Source organism: Trachemys scripta, chromosome 2, assembly GCF_013100865.1.
Source record: "Trachemys scripta elegans isolate TJP31775 chromosome 2, CAS_Tse_1.0, whole genome shotgun sequence".
In the NCBI taxonomy this organism is placed as follows: Eukaryota; Metazoa; Chordata; order Testudines; family Emydidae; genus Trachemys; species Trachemys scripta.
The window spans coordinates 126,468,765-126,483,372 of record NC_048299.1 but is presented as its reverse complement, the minus strand read 5'-3'; the positions used below and the strand labels follow the sequence as shown (position 1 = coordinate 126,483,372).

The 14,608-nt window shown below is 48.9% G+C and overlaps 1 protein-coding gene across 2 annotated transcripts in view; it reads left to right on the top strand.

Moving 5' to 3' along the window:
- The first annotated feature begins 4,735 nt into the window (after positions 1-4,735).
- The window catches only part of DAP (death associated protein), a 116,581-nt gene continuing 106,708 nt past the window's right edge, over positions 4,736-14,608 (top strand). For both annotated transcript variants that reach the window (XM_034761539.1, XM_034761541.1), the window contains exon 1: positions 4,736-4,863. In XM_034761539.1, the coding sequence (XP_034617430.1) occupies positions 4,749-4,863 (115 nt within the window). In that variant the 5' untranslated portion in view covers positions 4,736-4,748. The remainder of the gene's footprint in view (positions 4,864-14,608) is intronic.

Below are 14,608 nucleotides of genomic sequence, written 5' to 3'. Positions count from 1 at the left end.
AATGTCATCTATCTTTAAAAAATGAACTAAAGACCGAAACTGTTGAAACAAAGGAGATGCAGGTATGAGGAGAAACTGCATCTGGAAAACAGGTCAAAAAGAGACTTTTTGCTCCGGGCATTACAGAGGGCTCAGAGGGTAAAAATACCATCACTGTTATTCTGAAAATGCTTCCTGACTGCCTCAGGTTAGACTTACAGTTCCCTCCACTTAATAGATAACCAATATCAGTGGGGGGGGGGAAAGGAGGGAAAATGCCAAGTCCAGGGCTGTAATATTTAAACTGTTGCAAGTCAAACATTAACTCCTAATGAGTGAGGTTAGGAAATTGGGGGAATGGAGACACAAAAGGCTCAAGATTTCATTATTTGGACTTTTTAACAGAGCTCAATGAACACAGAACACCGTTTAACGGCTTGAGGTAGATTCTTTGGGGGGAGTTGATGGGAGGTGTAGTCTGAAACCCTATCTTGAACATGGACTTGGCTGGTTCTACCAAATTCTTCAAGAGGTAATTTGAAGCAATACCAGCACTCCAGAGACATGCTTGAACAGACTAATGACAACAGAAGATCCACCTGAGTTAAAAAGCAGGCAGAGACTGGTGGAGATTGTGGAGAGGGAGAGGTCTAGAGCAGGGGCAGGGACAGCAGGGTGGACAGAGGAGGGGAGCAGGCGGAGGAGTTGTGGCGCAGGCAATGCTGCCCAGTCTGTGGCAGAGAAGTTTTGGGCAGGGTACGGAGGAGTGAGAGAAATATTGGTTCTTGCAAACAGCTAAACCAATCCATATTGTTTTTACTGTGACGTTATTGTTTTTATGAATGATATAAGTTGAAAGTTCTTTAATACTGTATGTATATCTGTAACTCGTCTATCCTAAAAAGAAATGTAAGTTCTGTGTGTGAGAGTGAACCATGATACACTAATTAAGTCAGTGGTTCTCAAACTACTTCCCATCCAGCCCTTCTTTTACAGTAGAACCTAAGCGTTACGAACACCCTGGGAATGGAGGTTGTTCGTAACTCTGAGGTTCTACTATATCAAAGGACATAAACAAGGAGGGGAGAAAGTCAAGGTGGTAATGTAGGAAATGGATGGCAATTCTCCTAGGAATGAGGAGAGGGTAAGTGGAATCTCTATCTGAGCAGCCAGGGAGAGGCCTGCATTTTTGTGTGCTAAAGTTTGACTCTTCAACAGAGCCATAACTAAACATTTTAGCACCCAGGGCAAGCAAGCACCCCCTAGAGGTGATGTGGGGGGAAACACATGGAGATCACATCCCCCCAGATTTCTGCCTTCACTTTAGCACAGAGGTTTTCAAACTGTGGGGCACACCTCTGTCGAGGGACGCAACCCACACTTTGAAAACTGTCATCTCCAGCCAGGAGCTGGCAGATCAGAAGCTGGTGGGGGCTGCATGGCCCGCTCAGGACCCTGGCTCTCTGCGCTGTGGAAGCCAGGGCACTGGCTGGCTGCCCAGAAGCTCTTCCTGCCCTGCTTCCTGAACTGAGCCATCTCTGCACAGCTGGCTGCTCCCCAGGCAGGGCAGGCAGCACAGCTCTGAGCTGTGCCCCTGACACACTCTTGCCTCTGCCCCAAAGAAGCCCTGCACCGGCCAGTGACATCCTCTGGAGCTGCCCCCGTCCATGGAACCTGGCTACCAGGAGATGCTCCCTGGAATACTTATCCCCCTGGGGCACCTGCCTCACAGCAGCCTCGTCACACCCTGCTCGCTGCCTGCGGACCTGCCATTGCAGCTGGGTCACTCTCCCCAAACTCTCTGCATGCAGAGCTGAACCGCCCCTTCCTCCCCTTGGGCCCCTGTGCCAGCCATCGCTGTGAAGCTCTCCAAGGCTGTTGTGTGCAGCACAGTGACACGTGGCGGTTCCAATGGGCTGTGGAACTGTCACAACACAGCAGTACCTCCCTGAGTTACTCCTTCGCCATCCCAGTGTGACCTGTTCACGGCAGTGAAAAGGTTGTTACAGAATAGAACAGGGTCAAATAAAAGCTGGCCACTATAATTTGAAATCTGTGTGTGAGTGACAGGGGATGTCATTTCATCAGCAGTTGTGGAAAACTTGAGTCTCCAGCCCTCTCAGCTGGAATTCCAGCCTGGGACTCCCCAGTTCCATGGAGCTGAGTGCAGGTGAGTGCCAGGGGGTGCTCACTGCCATATGAGGCTCTAGGAGACCTTTCCTTCTTGCAATTGCCATGCAGTTGTCAACAGCCAAGGGCCAGAAATCAGTCCTGTGTGCAGCAAAGGCCCCAGCACAGCACCGACCCTGTGAGTGGCCTGAGCAGTGCCCCGGGGGTGTGTGCCACTGGCATGTTCAGCCAGGCCGCCCCAGAGCCACAGTTGTGCAGCTCAGCATGTTGGCTTGTTAACAGAGAAACCCTGGCCAGGGATGAGTCTGATTAAATTCTAAACACCCTTTAGTAGGCACAACTGGTGATTAGCAACTTTAATGAGAGCCTTAACCCCAGGTGCTCTCTCTACCCCAGCACTGGGAAGGGCCAGGCCCCAGGCTGGTGACACTACTCTGCCAGGGCTCAGCCCTGCCCACAGGTTAGGGAGTGTGAGCAGAGCCAGTGGTGCATGGCCAGACAGCAGGTCTGGGGAAGGGAACAGCTTCCTCCTGAGCTAACTGTCCACACAGTCCCTTATGGCACAAATCAGTACAGCACTTAGCACATTTCTAGAGCCCTCCATGGATGCAAAATTTATATCTGTAGATACGGATATCCACAGTTATAAATCCTTATCTGCGGAGCTGCAGGGCTCTACTGGGAACCGCAGAGGCGAAAGCAGCAGCCTGGTGGGCCCTTCACTGGCAGCTCCTCCAGCGTGGCTGTACTGCCCCCAGCTCTGCATCCAGGCTCACCAGCAGCTGTCCCTGGTCACGCAAGTGCAGTGGGCAGGGCTGGGGGTTGATACAGCCACTCCAGCGAAGCTGCCGGCACAGGGCACTGGCTCCTGGGAGCGGTGGCCTGCCAGGCTGCTGTTTTCACTGCTGAGGTTCCTAGTAGAGCCCTACAGCTCTGCGGATACCAATTTATATCTGCTCATATCCGTATGCACAGATATAAATTTTGTAGCTGCGCAGGGGTCTACACATTTCATGTATGTTCCGTCACATAACCCCACTGGTGCACCCCTCATTTTCCTAGTGCCTATGCTGACACTCATAAGAACAGCCATACTGGATCAGACCAATGGTCCATCTAGCCCAGTATCCTGTCTTCTGACAGTGGCCAATGCCAGGTGCCCCAGAGGGAATGAACAGAACAAGTAATCATTAAGTGATCCATTCCTTGTTGCCCATTCCCAGCTTCTAGCAAACAGAGGGTAGGGACACCATCCCTGCCCATGCTAGCTAATAGCCATTGATGGATCTATCCTCCATGAATTTATCTAGTTCTTTTTTGACACTTGTTTATAGTCTTGGGCTTCACAACATCCTCTGGCAAGGAGTTCCACAGGTTGACCCTGCATTGTGTGAAAAAATACTTCCTTTTGTTTGTTTTAAACCTGCTGCTTATTAATTTCATTTGGTGACTCCTAGTTCTTGTGTTATGAGAAGGAGTAAATAACACTTCCTTATTTACTTTCTCCACACCCATCATGACTTTATAGACCTCTATCATATCCCCCCTTACTCATCTCTTTTCCAAGCTGAAAAGTCCCAGTCTTATTAATCTCGCCTCATATGGCAGATGCTCCATGCCCTTAATCATTTGTGTTGCACTCATGTATCCCCTTCTCCCATAACCCAGGCTGTGCCTCATGTCCCTAGCCCCCTGCCCCCTCTCCCTGCATGGTACCCCCTGTCCTCCAGCCCATCTCCTACCTCCAGCGGCTGCACCTAGGTCCCTGGGAACCAGCTGTGAAGCCCTTCCTACCAGCCAGCACTCAGAGCCATGCCCACCTTCCCTTGCCATTCTAGCATTGGGGAGAGCCTGCTCTGGCCAGAGTCACTGAACCCGTGATCGTGTGAGGTGTGTGTGTGGGGGGTACTAAGCACCTTGGGCTTTGGTAGACGCTGCTGGGCCCAATCTTGCAGGAGGGCTGATGCTGCTGGGCCTGATCCTGTGCCACTCCATCTTTGTACCCCCGCCGGCTCTGCGCCCGGGGCAGCTGCTCCTTGTACCCCACCCTAGTTACAGCCCTGCTCTTCAACCTAAAATTATTAGCAGAGGAGTGAGGGGAGTTTAAAAGTCAAGACAGTCTTTAAAAAAAGTGTATGGGTTTGTTTTTTTAAATCTCATGATTTTAGGGGAGGATTTTTGATCTCTTGAGTTATATATGGAGCAAACAGTGCTGCCTGTTACAGTTGCCCAACACTTCCCATTATTTTTCAATTTTCAGTTGCTTATAATTTACCCATAACAGTTTAAGTTTGGCAGAACTTTTCCATGTTTGGTGTCTGCCTCGGACTGTGTATTTTGCAAAGTTTCAGCCTTTTCTGAAATGAGATTAGGGAAAAAAACATTGTTTTGCCATGTTAAAAAAAATTCTGAAGTTTCTTTGAGACACTCTAGTACCCTCACACTTTGCCTGTGCAACCTGAATTTGGCCCCTTTGTGCATATGCGTTAAGTCTCTAATTATATGATCACGTACTATTTTTTTCCCACAGGAACCCTGCCATTCAGGATAGACCTGTTCTTGAAATGAACCAGTGTTGTGTAGTGATGAGGCAGGGATCCTACAAACAAAGCCTCTATTTGTTGGAAGGTGTATAGTGAATGAGACAAAGGACTGCAGGCAGAGAAAGGACAGTATCCTGGTTAAGGCAGTTGAATGCTACCTTGAACTTGAATCTACCCCTTCCTCTGTCCCAGCGTTCCTTTGTGATATCAGGCAAGTCACTTAAATCAAACTTTTCATAGGTGGGGTACAAGGAGCAGCTGTTAATTGGGTTAACACAAGTTAATTGTGTTCTTAACTTTTTGGGTACTTGGTTTCAGACCCTGGGAGCAGTGTAATTTGAAGAAATGCTGACCACTCACCACTGCAAACTGTCAATAATAGGAACTGTGATTTAAATATATACAGTACTATATAATGTGAAAGACTGCAATGATCAGTGTAGACTGCACCTCCACCAATACATAGTGCTGTATCTTTATCTTCGTGCTAAATTGTTCTTTTTGTTTTATATTATGTTGTTGTATCTGCTGGGGAGTGGGAAGTGGGAGGGTTGGAGGAAACTTTGAGTCCTGGCTGTGTGTACTGGAGTTGTTACTTACAGTGTCCCAATAAATCATTTGATTTTTATGAGTGACTATTACAGTAGTCTGAGAAATCAGGTCCTAGGCATCTCAAACTGGGCAACCAAAATTAGTGGATAACTTTGACTTTCATCTCTCTTTGCCTCGGTTCCCCATCTATAAAATGGGAATAATAAGGTATTTCACAGGGGTATTGTGAAAACAAATTGTTTGTGAATCACTCAGATGCTATAGTGATGTAGAAAATACCTGTGTGCTGCAGCTTCATATTAGCAAAAGAGGGGAGGGACTGCAGAGTGGTTGACTGAGGTAATGGTCTGCACAACCGCAGGTCAGAGTGCAGACAGTAGCGAGCTAATCCCCTAGATGCACCAAAAGGAGTTGCTGCCAAGCGGTGAGTAGCAGACCCCATTACAAGGATAAAACACTGTTATTGAATAGTTGCTCATTCAGTGAGCATGGTCCATTTTGTACACTGAATGAAGCAGGGGTCCTGTGGGAAAAAATAGTATGTAATCATGTAATTAAAGCCTGCATCATAATGCATATGGACAAGGGGACCAAATTAAGGTTGCACTTGTAACTTTAATTCTGCTACTTCCTAATTTTTGAGAGCTCAACTTTGCAACCTTAATGTTTTTTTAATGAAGTGTTGTGTGTAAATTTCTCAGCTATTAAAAAAGCCAACTGAAATACCAGAAATCCCATTTATATGGCATCTGCTTGTCACCCACATGGTTAATTAGCAGGGTCCACTGCACAGACCTTTGAGTTGAGGTAATGGAGAAACTGATGACAGTAGTAGTTATCCTCTGTGGACCAGCACTAAAGCAGGATGAAACACTCTACTGGTGAATTTCACTGATATCTGTTGATAGAGGCATGGTGAGACTCTAGAACAGGAGTGGCCAAAACTTACTGACCCTCAGAGCTGCACATGACAACCTTCAGAAGCTCAAGAGCTGAGGCGTGCCTGACGGAGCTCTGGGCTTCAGCCCTGCAGGGAGGGAGAGGGTCTCAGGGTTTTAGCCCTGCAGGAGGTGCCTGCCCAGGCTTGGGGCTTTAGCCCTGCTCCTGCTGAAGTGCCAAGCCCCAGCAGGCACAACCTGCAGGGCTGAAGCCCTGAGACATCACCCCTTCCTGCTGGGCAGAAGCCAGAGATGACACATGGGGCCATGTCTTTCTCTCTCTTCCCCCCCCCCCCAATTTTTGCAGGGTTTGCTGGCCCTGCTCCAGTCCCGCTGGGCCCCCTCTCTGCGTGGCAGCTGCTGGAGCCGGCAAGCTGGGAGCTGTGGCCATGGGGAGAGGCAGTGGCAAACAGCTGGAAGCTGCAGGGAAGGGTCACTGAGGGTAGGAGTGTGTGCCTGGAGGGCACTATTCAAGCTGTTGACGGGCATGAAGCTTTAAATTGTGTGCATCCCACCCCCAAGCAGGCACTAGTTGTCTCTGGCAGAAGCCCTTAGCCCCATCACCCCACTGCAGGCAAAACCCTTGAGCTTCCCTTTCTCCCTCCCCCAACCCCCGGTCTCGTAGGCAGAGAATGGAGGGTGGGGAGCTCTGCAAGCTGCAGTTTAACTGTAGTTTAAAAAAGATGCAGCATGCAGCTCATGAGCTGCAGTTTGGCCACCCCTTGTTCTAGAATCTTAGGTTCCATTCTAAGCTCTGGAGGGGAGGGTTCTCTCGTGGTCACAGACCCTTCTGCCCCATCCCCTTCAACCTGACCTTGTCATAGTCTGGTCCTAATCTCCACTCTGGGGCTTCCCATCAGAGTCCCAGTCTTCCCTTCCCAGCTCCTTGTCTGATCTTTCTCTCCATCCTCACAGTCAGTCACCCTCCACTGGCTCCTCTTCACATCTCATTACATCTCTGTTCCTCATCCCAGTTTTTGTACAGCTAGTCCTAACTGTCATCCTGGTTCCTCATAAGATCTCTCTCCCCTCCCTGCAGCTTGTTCACCACTACTCCTCTTCTTCTGTCCTCCCTGGCCTGGTCTGGTCCCTCTGCATTAAATTCAGAAGGCTTTCTATTCCATGCTGCTGTGGCCAACCAGTGGGAAGATTGAGAGCACAGAGGGAGACAGTTTCCTTGCTTTTGGCTCCAGTGCCATTCGACCTCTTTGGCACCTGTGTCCCTGCTGAAGCATGTTCATTGCAGATCATAATCTTCAGAAGTTTAGTCACTAACACAGTTGGGTGAATAATAGTTTGTTTGGTTTTGGTTCACTGGCAGTTATAAAAAGATATTAGTTTTGGGTCAAACCGAAAATTAATTTCAAGTTGGGTTGAAACAAAATGGATCATAGACTAACCATTGGTCTAAATCTGATAAGGGAGGTTCTCCTTCTCCCCTCCTCTCCACCCAGCGTTTTATGAATCTAGTCTTCCTTTGCTCTTGTCAAAATGCCCAAAATTAAAACCAAAAATGAAGTCCGCTTGAAATGAAACTTTTCTTCTGAATTCACCTAACTGTTTTGATTTTTTGTTTGATTAAAGCTATTTGGCAAATCTGAAAATCCATGAACTGTTTTAGGTTGACTGATACTGCTTTTTGGGGGAAAATAAACCATTTGCTGTGGGGGTGGGGAGGAACAACCAACCCAAGTTGTGAAGCTCCAATAAGTCTCTTCACAGCATGTATTATTATTATTATTATTTTGTTCAAAGCCTTAAATTGGCCAAATTTGGGTAGTTCCTCAAGAGGATGGCAAAAGACACATCCTGACACACATGCTGCCCTTGCCAAATTTTAAGTGTTTGCACCAGGGCATTAGAGGGAGGTGGGAGGAACTACAGCTTCTCAAAGAAAAGCTCACAATCTTTTTAATATGGTAAACTGTTAAACCATTCTTGGACATAGCTGAACTGTTTTGTCTGAAACTTTCAATGAAATTCAGCCTGAGGCAGACACCTGGAATGGAAAACTTCAACCCAAACAGCTCATTTGGAAAAGTTATAAGTGACTGAAAACAGGTTCTTTCCATGTGAACTGTCAGGCAATCTTAATAGGCAGTGCTATCAGCTCTGTCTATACTAAGAGACAGTCCCAGTCTTGAAGAGCTTTTATAATCAAAATTAGCAGTTCTCAGACTGGGTCAGGACCCCAAAGTGGGTCATGACCCCATTTTAATGGGGTCACCAAGGGCTGGCATTAGCCTTGCTGGGCTGAAGACTGAGCCTCACTGCCTGGGGCCAAAGGCTTCAGCCCTGAGTGAGTGAGTGAGTGAGTGTGTGTGTGTGTGTGTGTGTGTGTGTGTGGGGAGACACTCAGATTACAAGCCTCCTGCCTGGGGCTGAAGCCCTTGGGATTTGACTTTGCCCCCATTTCTTCTAGAATTCCCCCCGAAGAGCAGAGGGCCTCTGGCTTTGGCCCTGGCCTCCCTGCCTGGGGTGGCAGGGCTCAGGCTTTGGTCCCCCCTCCTGGGGTCGTGCAGCAATTTTTGTTGTCAGAAGGGAGTCATGGTGCAAAGAAGTTTGAGAACCCCTGACCTCTAAATAAACAAGACAGATGGTGGGAGGGGAAGCAGAGGCCCAGAGAAATAAAGTGACTACTTGCCCAAGGTCATACACAAGATAAGTGGCAGAGATGGGAATAGAACTCCAGGTCTCCAGTAGCTTGTTTTAATCATGTCACCTCCCCCCCCCAACCACACACCTTTTATTTTAAATTAAAAAAAAACCCTACAAGTATGAATTTGGATCTGCATAGTGGCCAAAGCCTAAACTTTAGTATAGTGTATTTGTATTTTCTTTCCCAAGTAAAATGTTATAGACCACTTTATTATAGTTATTAACCTTTTGGTCTTTCACAAATAGTGACCATGTTTATTGTTAGAAATGTGGTTTCACATGGATTCATGAAATCATTTGTGATATAACTTTAATGATACATGTGTTTTTGAATTACATTTGTAACTAGTATACATTTACCTTTTGGTCAAGTGCTGGCCTTTCCCTGTGTCAAAATGTGAAAAGAAAACAGTATTTTGTAACCTTTTGTCCTGACACTGGTAATATCATTGAGCAAAATGTTAAAATTAATACAATGCATATTTTGTTTTTTCAAAAACACAAATATTTGAAAAATCACTCTTAAAACTGATTACGTCAGCACTCTGTCTTCAAAGGAAGAGTAAGCAAGGTAAGCATTATGTATATCACTTCCTAGAACAGGGGTGGGCAAACTATGGCCCAGGGGACGCATTCAGCCCTTCAGACATTTTAATCTGGCCCTTGAGCTCCTGCAGGGGAGTGGGGTCTGGGGCTTGCCCCGTTCCATGTGTGCCACGGGTCCACGCGGCTTTTGGAAGCAGCAGCATGTCCCCCCTTCGGCTCCTATGCGTAGGGGCAGATAGGGGACTCCGCACGCTGCTCTGCCCCAAGCACTGCCCCTGCAGGGGCGGCGCCTGCAGATGGGGCAGTGCACAGTGGCTGTGACTCTGTGTAGGAGCCAGAGGGGGGAGATGCTGCTGCTGCTGCTGTTGGGAGCAGCCCTGATCGCACTCCTGCCCTCTGAACCCCTCGGTCCCACCCTCATGCACCCCAGAGCCCTCATTTCCCCCCCCACCGCAACCCTCTGCCCCAGCCCAGAGCCCCCTCCTGCATCCTGAACTCCTCATTTCTGGCCACACCCCAGAGCCTTCACCCCCTCCCGCACCCCAACCCCCAATTTCATGAGCATTCATGGCCCGCCATACAATTTCCATACCCAGATGTGGCTCTCGGGCCAAAAGGTTTGCCCGCCCCGTCCTAGAAGAACGTGGGTGGTTTGGCAGAACAAAATAAAGCCAGAGTTGTGAATTGGTAATTAGATATTAATGAAAGGCAATATTTGAATTATTCAGGCATGTGATTCAAAATCACATAGCTGTGTACACAATTTTACTGTAACAGTTCCATAAAGGCCTAGGCTGCATGCTATCCAAACATGATATTAAAGCTGGACTGCAATAACGGTCATACCAAATGAAGAAAAACAGTATTTTATAATTTTGGCTTGGCAGAATTCAATTTTTTTTTCTTGATGGATAACATCTATCTTTTGAGAAGATAACTGACTTCCTAGACAAAGGAAATGCCAGTAGATCTAATCTACCTGGATTTCAGTAAAGCATTTGATACAGTTCCACATGGGGGAATTTTTAGATTGGAGAAAATTATGATTAATGTGAGAATTGAAAAATGGATAAAGAACTGGTTAAAGGGGAGGCTACAATGGGTCATGCTGAAAGGTGAACTGTCAGGCTGGAAGGAGGTTACTAGTGCAGTTCCTCAAGGATCAATCTTGGGACCAATCTGATCAGTGTCACTAATGGCCTTTCCACAAAAAGTGGAAGTGTGCTAATAAAATGTGCAGATGACTATGTTGGGAGATATTGCCAATACAGAACAGGAACAGAATATCCTACAAGAAGACTGGACAACCTTGAAAACTGGAGTAATAGAAATGGGATGAAATTTAACAGTGCAAGGCAATGCACAAAAGGATTAGCAATTTTATTTTATTTTTTTTGCTATAATCTGGGGAGGTATCAGTTGGAAGTGACAGGAGGAGAAAGACCTGGGTGTATTGGTCAATAACAAAATGACTCTGAGCTGTCAATATGATGTAGCTGTGAAAAAGGCTATTGTAATTCATGGGTGCATCAGGTGAGCTATTCGCTATCTCTACTGGGAAAGTGTTATTACCATTATACAAGGCACTGGTGAGACCTCATTTGGAATAGTGTGTGCAACTCTGGTTTCCCATGTTTCTGAAAGATTAATTCAGACATGAACAGATGCAGAGAAGGGCTACTAGGATAAGAGGAATGGAGAAATTACCTTACACGAGGAGACTTAAGGAGCTTGGCTTGCCTAACATATAAAAATGAAGGATGAGGGGAGATATGACTGATCTCTAAATATAACAGAGGGATAAACACCAGGGAGGGAGAAGAGTTATTTAATGTTGGCACAAAAACAAATGGACAGGGCCGGCTTGAGGCAGATTCTCCCAATTCCCCTGAATCGGGCCCTGTGCACAGTGGTGAGCTGGAGCCGGTTCCCAAGCTCCAGTAGCTGTCTGCCCTGCCCCCGGCTCCCCTCTCCCTCCTCCCCTGAATGCTCTGCCCCCCTTCTCCTTCCCCTCCCCTGCTTCCCGCAAATCAGATGTTTGCGCAGGAAGCCTGGAAACAAGCAGCGGCAGGTAAGCTGAGGCGGGGGGTTGCGGGGAGGGCTCCAGGGAGGCGCGGCGCGGCCCAGTCCCAGCTGCGGCCGAGTGGCTCCGGCCCGGGAGGCTCCCTCCAGCCCCGGCCGAGTGCCCCGGCCCCGGCCCTGGCCGAGCGGCTCCAGCCCCGTGGTTAGGCTCCGAGCGGCTCTGGCCCCGCGGCGCAACTCCGGCCCAGCCCTGGCCCCGACTCTGGCCGGGCGGCGCGGCTCCGGCTCCGGGTGGCACGGCTCCAGCCCGGTCCCCGGTCCTGGTGTGGCTTCGGCGGGGGTAAGCGGCATGGTAAAGGGCCGGGGGGGGGGGGTGTTGGATAAGGCAGAGATTCTGGGGGTGGTGGTCAGGGGATGGGGAAGGGGGGGATTGGGTGGGCGTGGGAGTTCCAGGAGTCTGTCGGGGTGCTGGTGGATGGGGTTGGGGCAGTCAGGGAGCAGGGAGAGTTGGGTAGGGGGTCTGGTCCTGGGTAGGGGGTCTGGTCCTGGGGGGCAGTTAGGGTGGGGGGTCTTGGGAAGGAGTGGTCAGAGGACAAGGAGCGGGGGGGCATTGATGAGTTGCGGTTTCTGAGGGGGGCAGTCGGGAGCAGGACATGGGTGGGGGTCGGATGGGGTGGGGGGGATGTACTCACCGGGTGGTTCCCTACCGGGTCTTCGGCGGCGGGTCCTTCAGTGCCACGGAAGACTTGGAGCGAAGACCCGGAGCACCGCCGGGTGAGTCATCCCTGCCGGGGCCCCGTCAAATCGGGCCCCACACTTCCTAAAGCCGGCCCTGCAAATGGATATAAACTGGCCATCAATACATTTAGGCTTGAAATTAGACACATTTTTCTAACCATCAGAGCAGTCAAGTTCTGGAATAGCCTTCCAAGGGGAGTAGAGGGTGCAAAAAATGTAACTTGTTTTAAGACTGAACTTGATAAGTTTATGGAGGGGATGGTATGATGAGATGCCCTACACTGGCATATGGCCCATCCATGACTGCTATTAGCAAACATCTACAACAGCTGGAGATGAGACATGGGAGTTACTATAGTCTTTTACAGGTGTCTGGCTGGTGGGTTTTGCCAACATGCTCAAGGTCTAAATGATTGCCATATTTGGGACTGGGAAGGAATATTCCCAAGGTCTCTGACTCCCCCCCCACCCCACCCCCCTTCCTCAGCAGTGGGGGGCACTGGTCACTTGCTGGCTTGAAACTAGAGGAAATGCTGGATTCACTAACTTTGTCATGAAATCAAGATTTGTGGACTGAGCAATAACTGAGCAAGAGGTTATGAGCCTATTACAGGTGTGGGTGGGCTTTGTGGCCTGCATTGTGTAGGAGGTCAGACTAATGATCATGATGGTCCTTTCTGGCCTTAAAATTAGATGTTTATTTCTAAGCATTTCTGTTTATTTTAAATGTTCACAACTGTGGGTAATTGGCTGCGGGGGAGGTGGGGCTGACAACAATTTAATGACTAAATGGTGAGATTCAACTAGTTAAAGCTTTATAACTGTTAAAACACAAACATGTGATTGAATCAAACTAAGTTCTCAAGCAGATTTTTTTTTCTTACTTTGATAACTTAAATTTGCTGATAGGCAATGGAAATATATTTTGTTGGTTAGTGAGTATAGTGAAATTGATGTTGGCTGATAAATGTAATCCTTTTAAGCCTATTCATATTACATGTTGTCAGAAGGGGGAAAATGGAGTGGCCAGAACAGTTGTTTAGCAAAGCAATTAACATTGATATATGGCTAATATTTGACACTGGCAAAAATATCACTGTTAAAGAAGCGGGTGGGGGGGGCAATCAAAATTGTGAAAAATTCCAATTTAATCTGAAAGTCACAGACAGACCTTGGCAGCTTCATGGCCTTTGCATCAAACAGGGGAGGGCTTCAGAGCAAAATTTGTCTGCCTCCTGTCTTTGGAAGGAAGTCTGGTGCACAGAAAGGTGACTTAAGTACTGGGATAAGGCCCTGACTCAGGTTTAGTTCGTGAGTTCAATCCCTGCTCTGCCACAGGCTTCCTGTGTTGCCCTGGGGAAATCACTTAGGCTGGATGCAATCTAGGTTGACCTAGCTACATTGCTGAGGAAAAAGGGCTGTGGAAAAAGTTTCATCCGGTGCAATGTAGTTAGGTCAATCTAACCCCACTGTAGTTGCAGCTAGGTGAAAGAATACTTCCAGTTGACCTTGCTTAATGCCTCTCAAGGGGGGTAGACTTTCTACAGTAATGGAAAAATTACTTCTGTCACTGTACTGCCTATACCAGGGGTGGGCAAACTATGGCCCGGGGGCCGCATCCGGCCCTTCAGACATTTTAATCTGGCCCTTGAGCTCCTGCCGGGGAGCGGGCTCCAGGGCTTTCCTCGCTCCACGTGTACTGTGGCTTCCCACGGCTCCCTTAGAAGCAGCAGCATGTCCCCTCTCTGGCTCCTATGCATAAGAGCACCCAGGGGGCTCTGCACACTGTACCCATCTCAAGTGCCACCCCTGCAGCTTCCATTGGCCAGCAACCATGGACAAAGGGAGCTGCAGGGATGTTGCCTGCAGATGGGGCTGTGTGTAGAGCTGCCTGGCCACGCCTCTGTGTAGGAGCCAGAGGGGGACATGCTGCTGCTTCCAGGAGCTGCTTGAGGTAAGTGCTACCCGGAGCCTGCACCCTTGATGCCCTCCAGTGCCCCAACCCTCTGCCCCAGCCCTGATTGCCCTCCTGCCCCCAAACCCCTTGCTTCCATCCTCCTGCACCCCAGAGCCCACACCCCCAGCCAGAGCCCTCACCCCTAGCCCAAAGCCCCCTCCTGCACTCTGAACTCATTTCTGGCCCCACCCCAGAGCCTGCACCCACTCCCACATCCCAACCCCCAATTTCGTGAGCATTCATGGCCTGCCACACAATTTCCATACCCAGATATGGCCCTTGAGCCAAAAACTTTGTCCACCCCTGGTCTATAATACAGCAGCACAGCTGGAATGCTGCAGGAGTGCTTGTTGTGTAGACATACCCTTAGGCTATGTCTATTGTGACGGGTTGGATCACAGAAACCCCCTTGGGAGCTGCCACCCGATGTGCAAAGACTACCCCTGCTTCTGTTTTCCCTGCCAGCTCAGGACTCCAGCACCCTGTCTTGCTGAGCCAGACACTCCTGTTTGGCACCAGACACAGATCCAGGGTCTGAATCACTT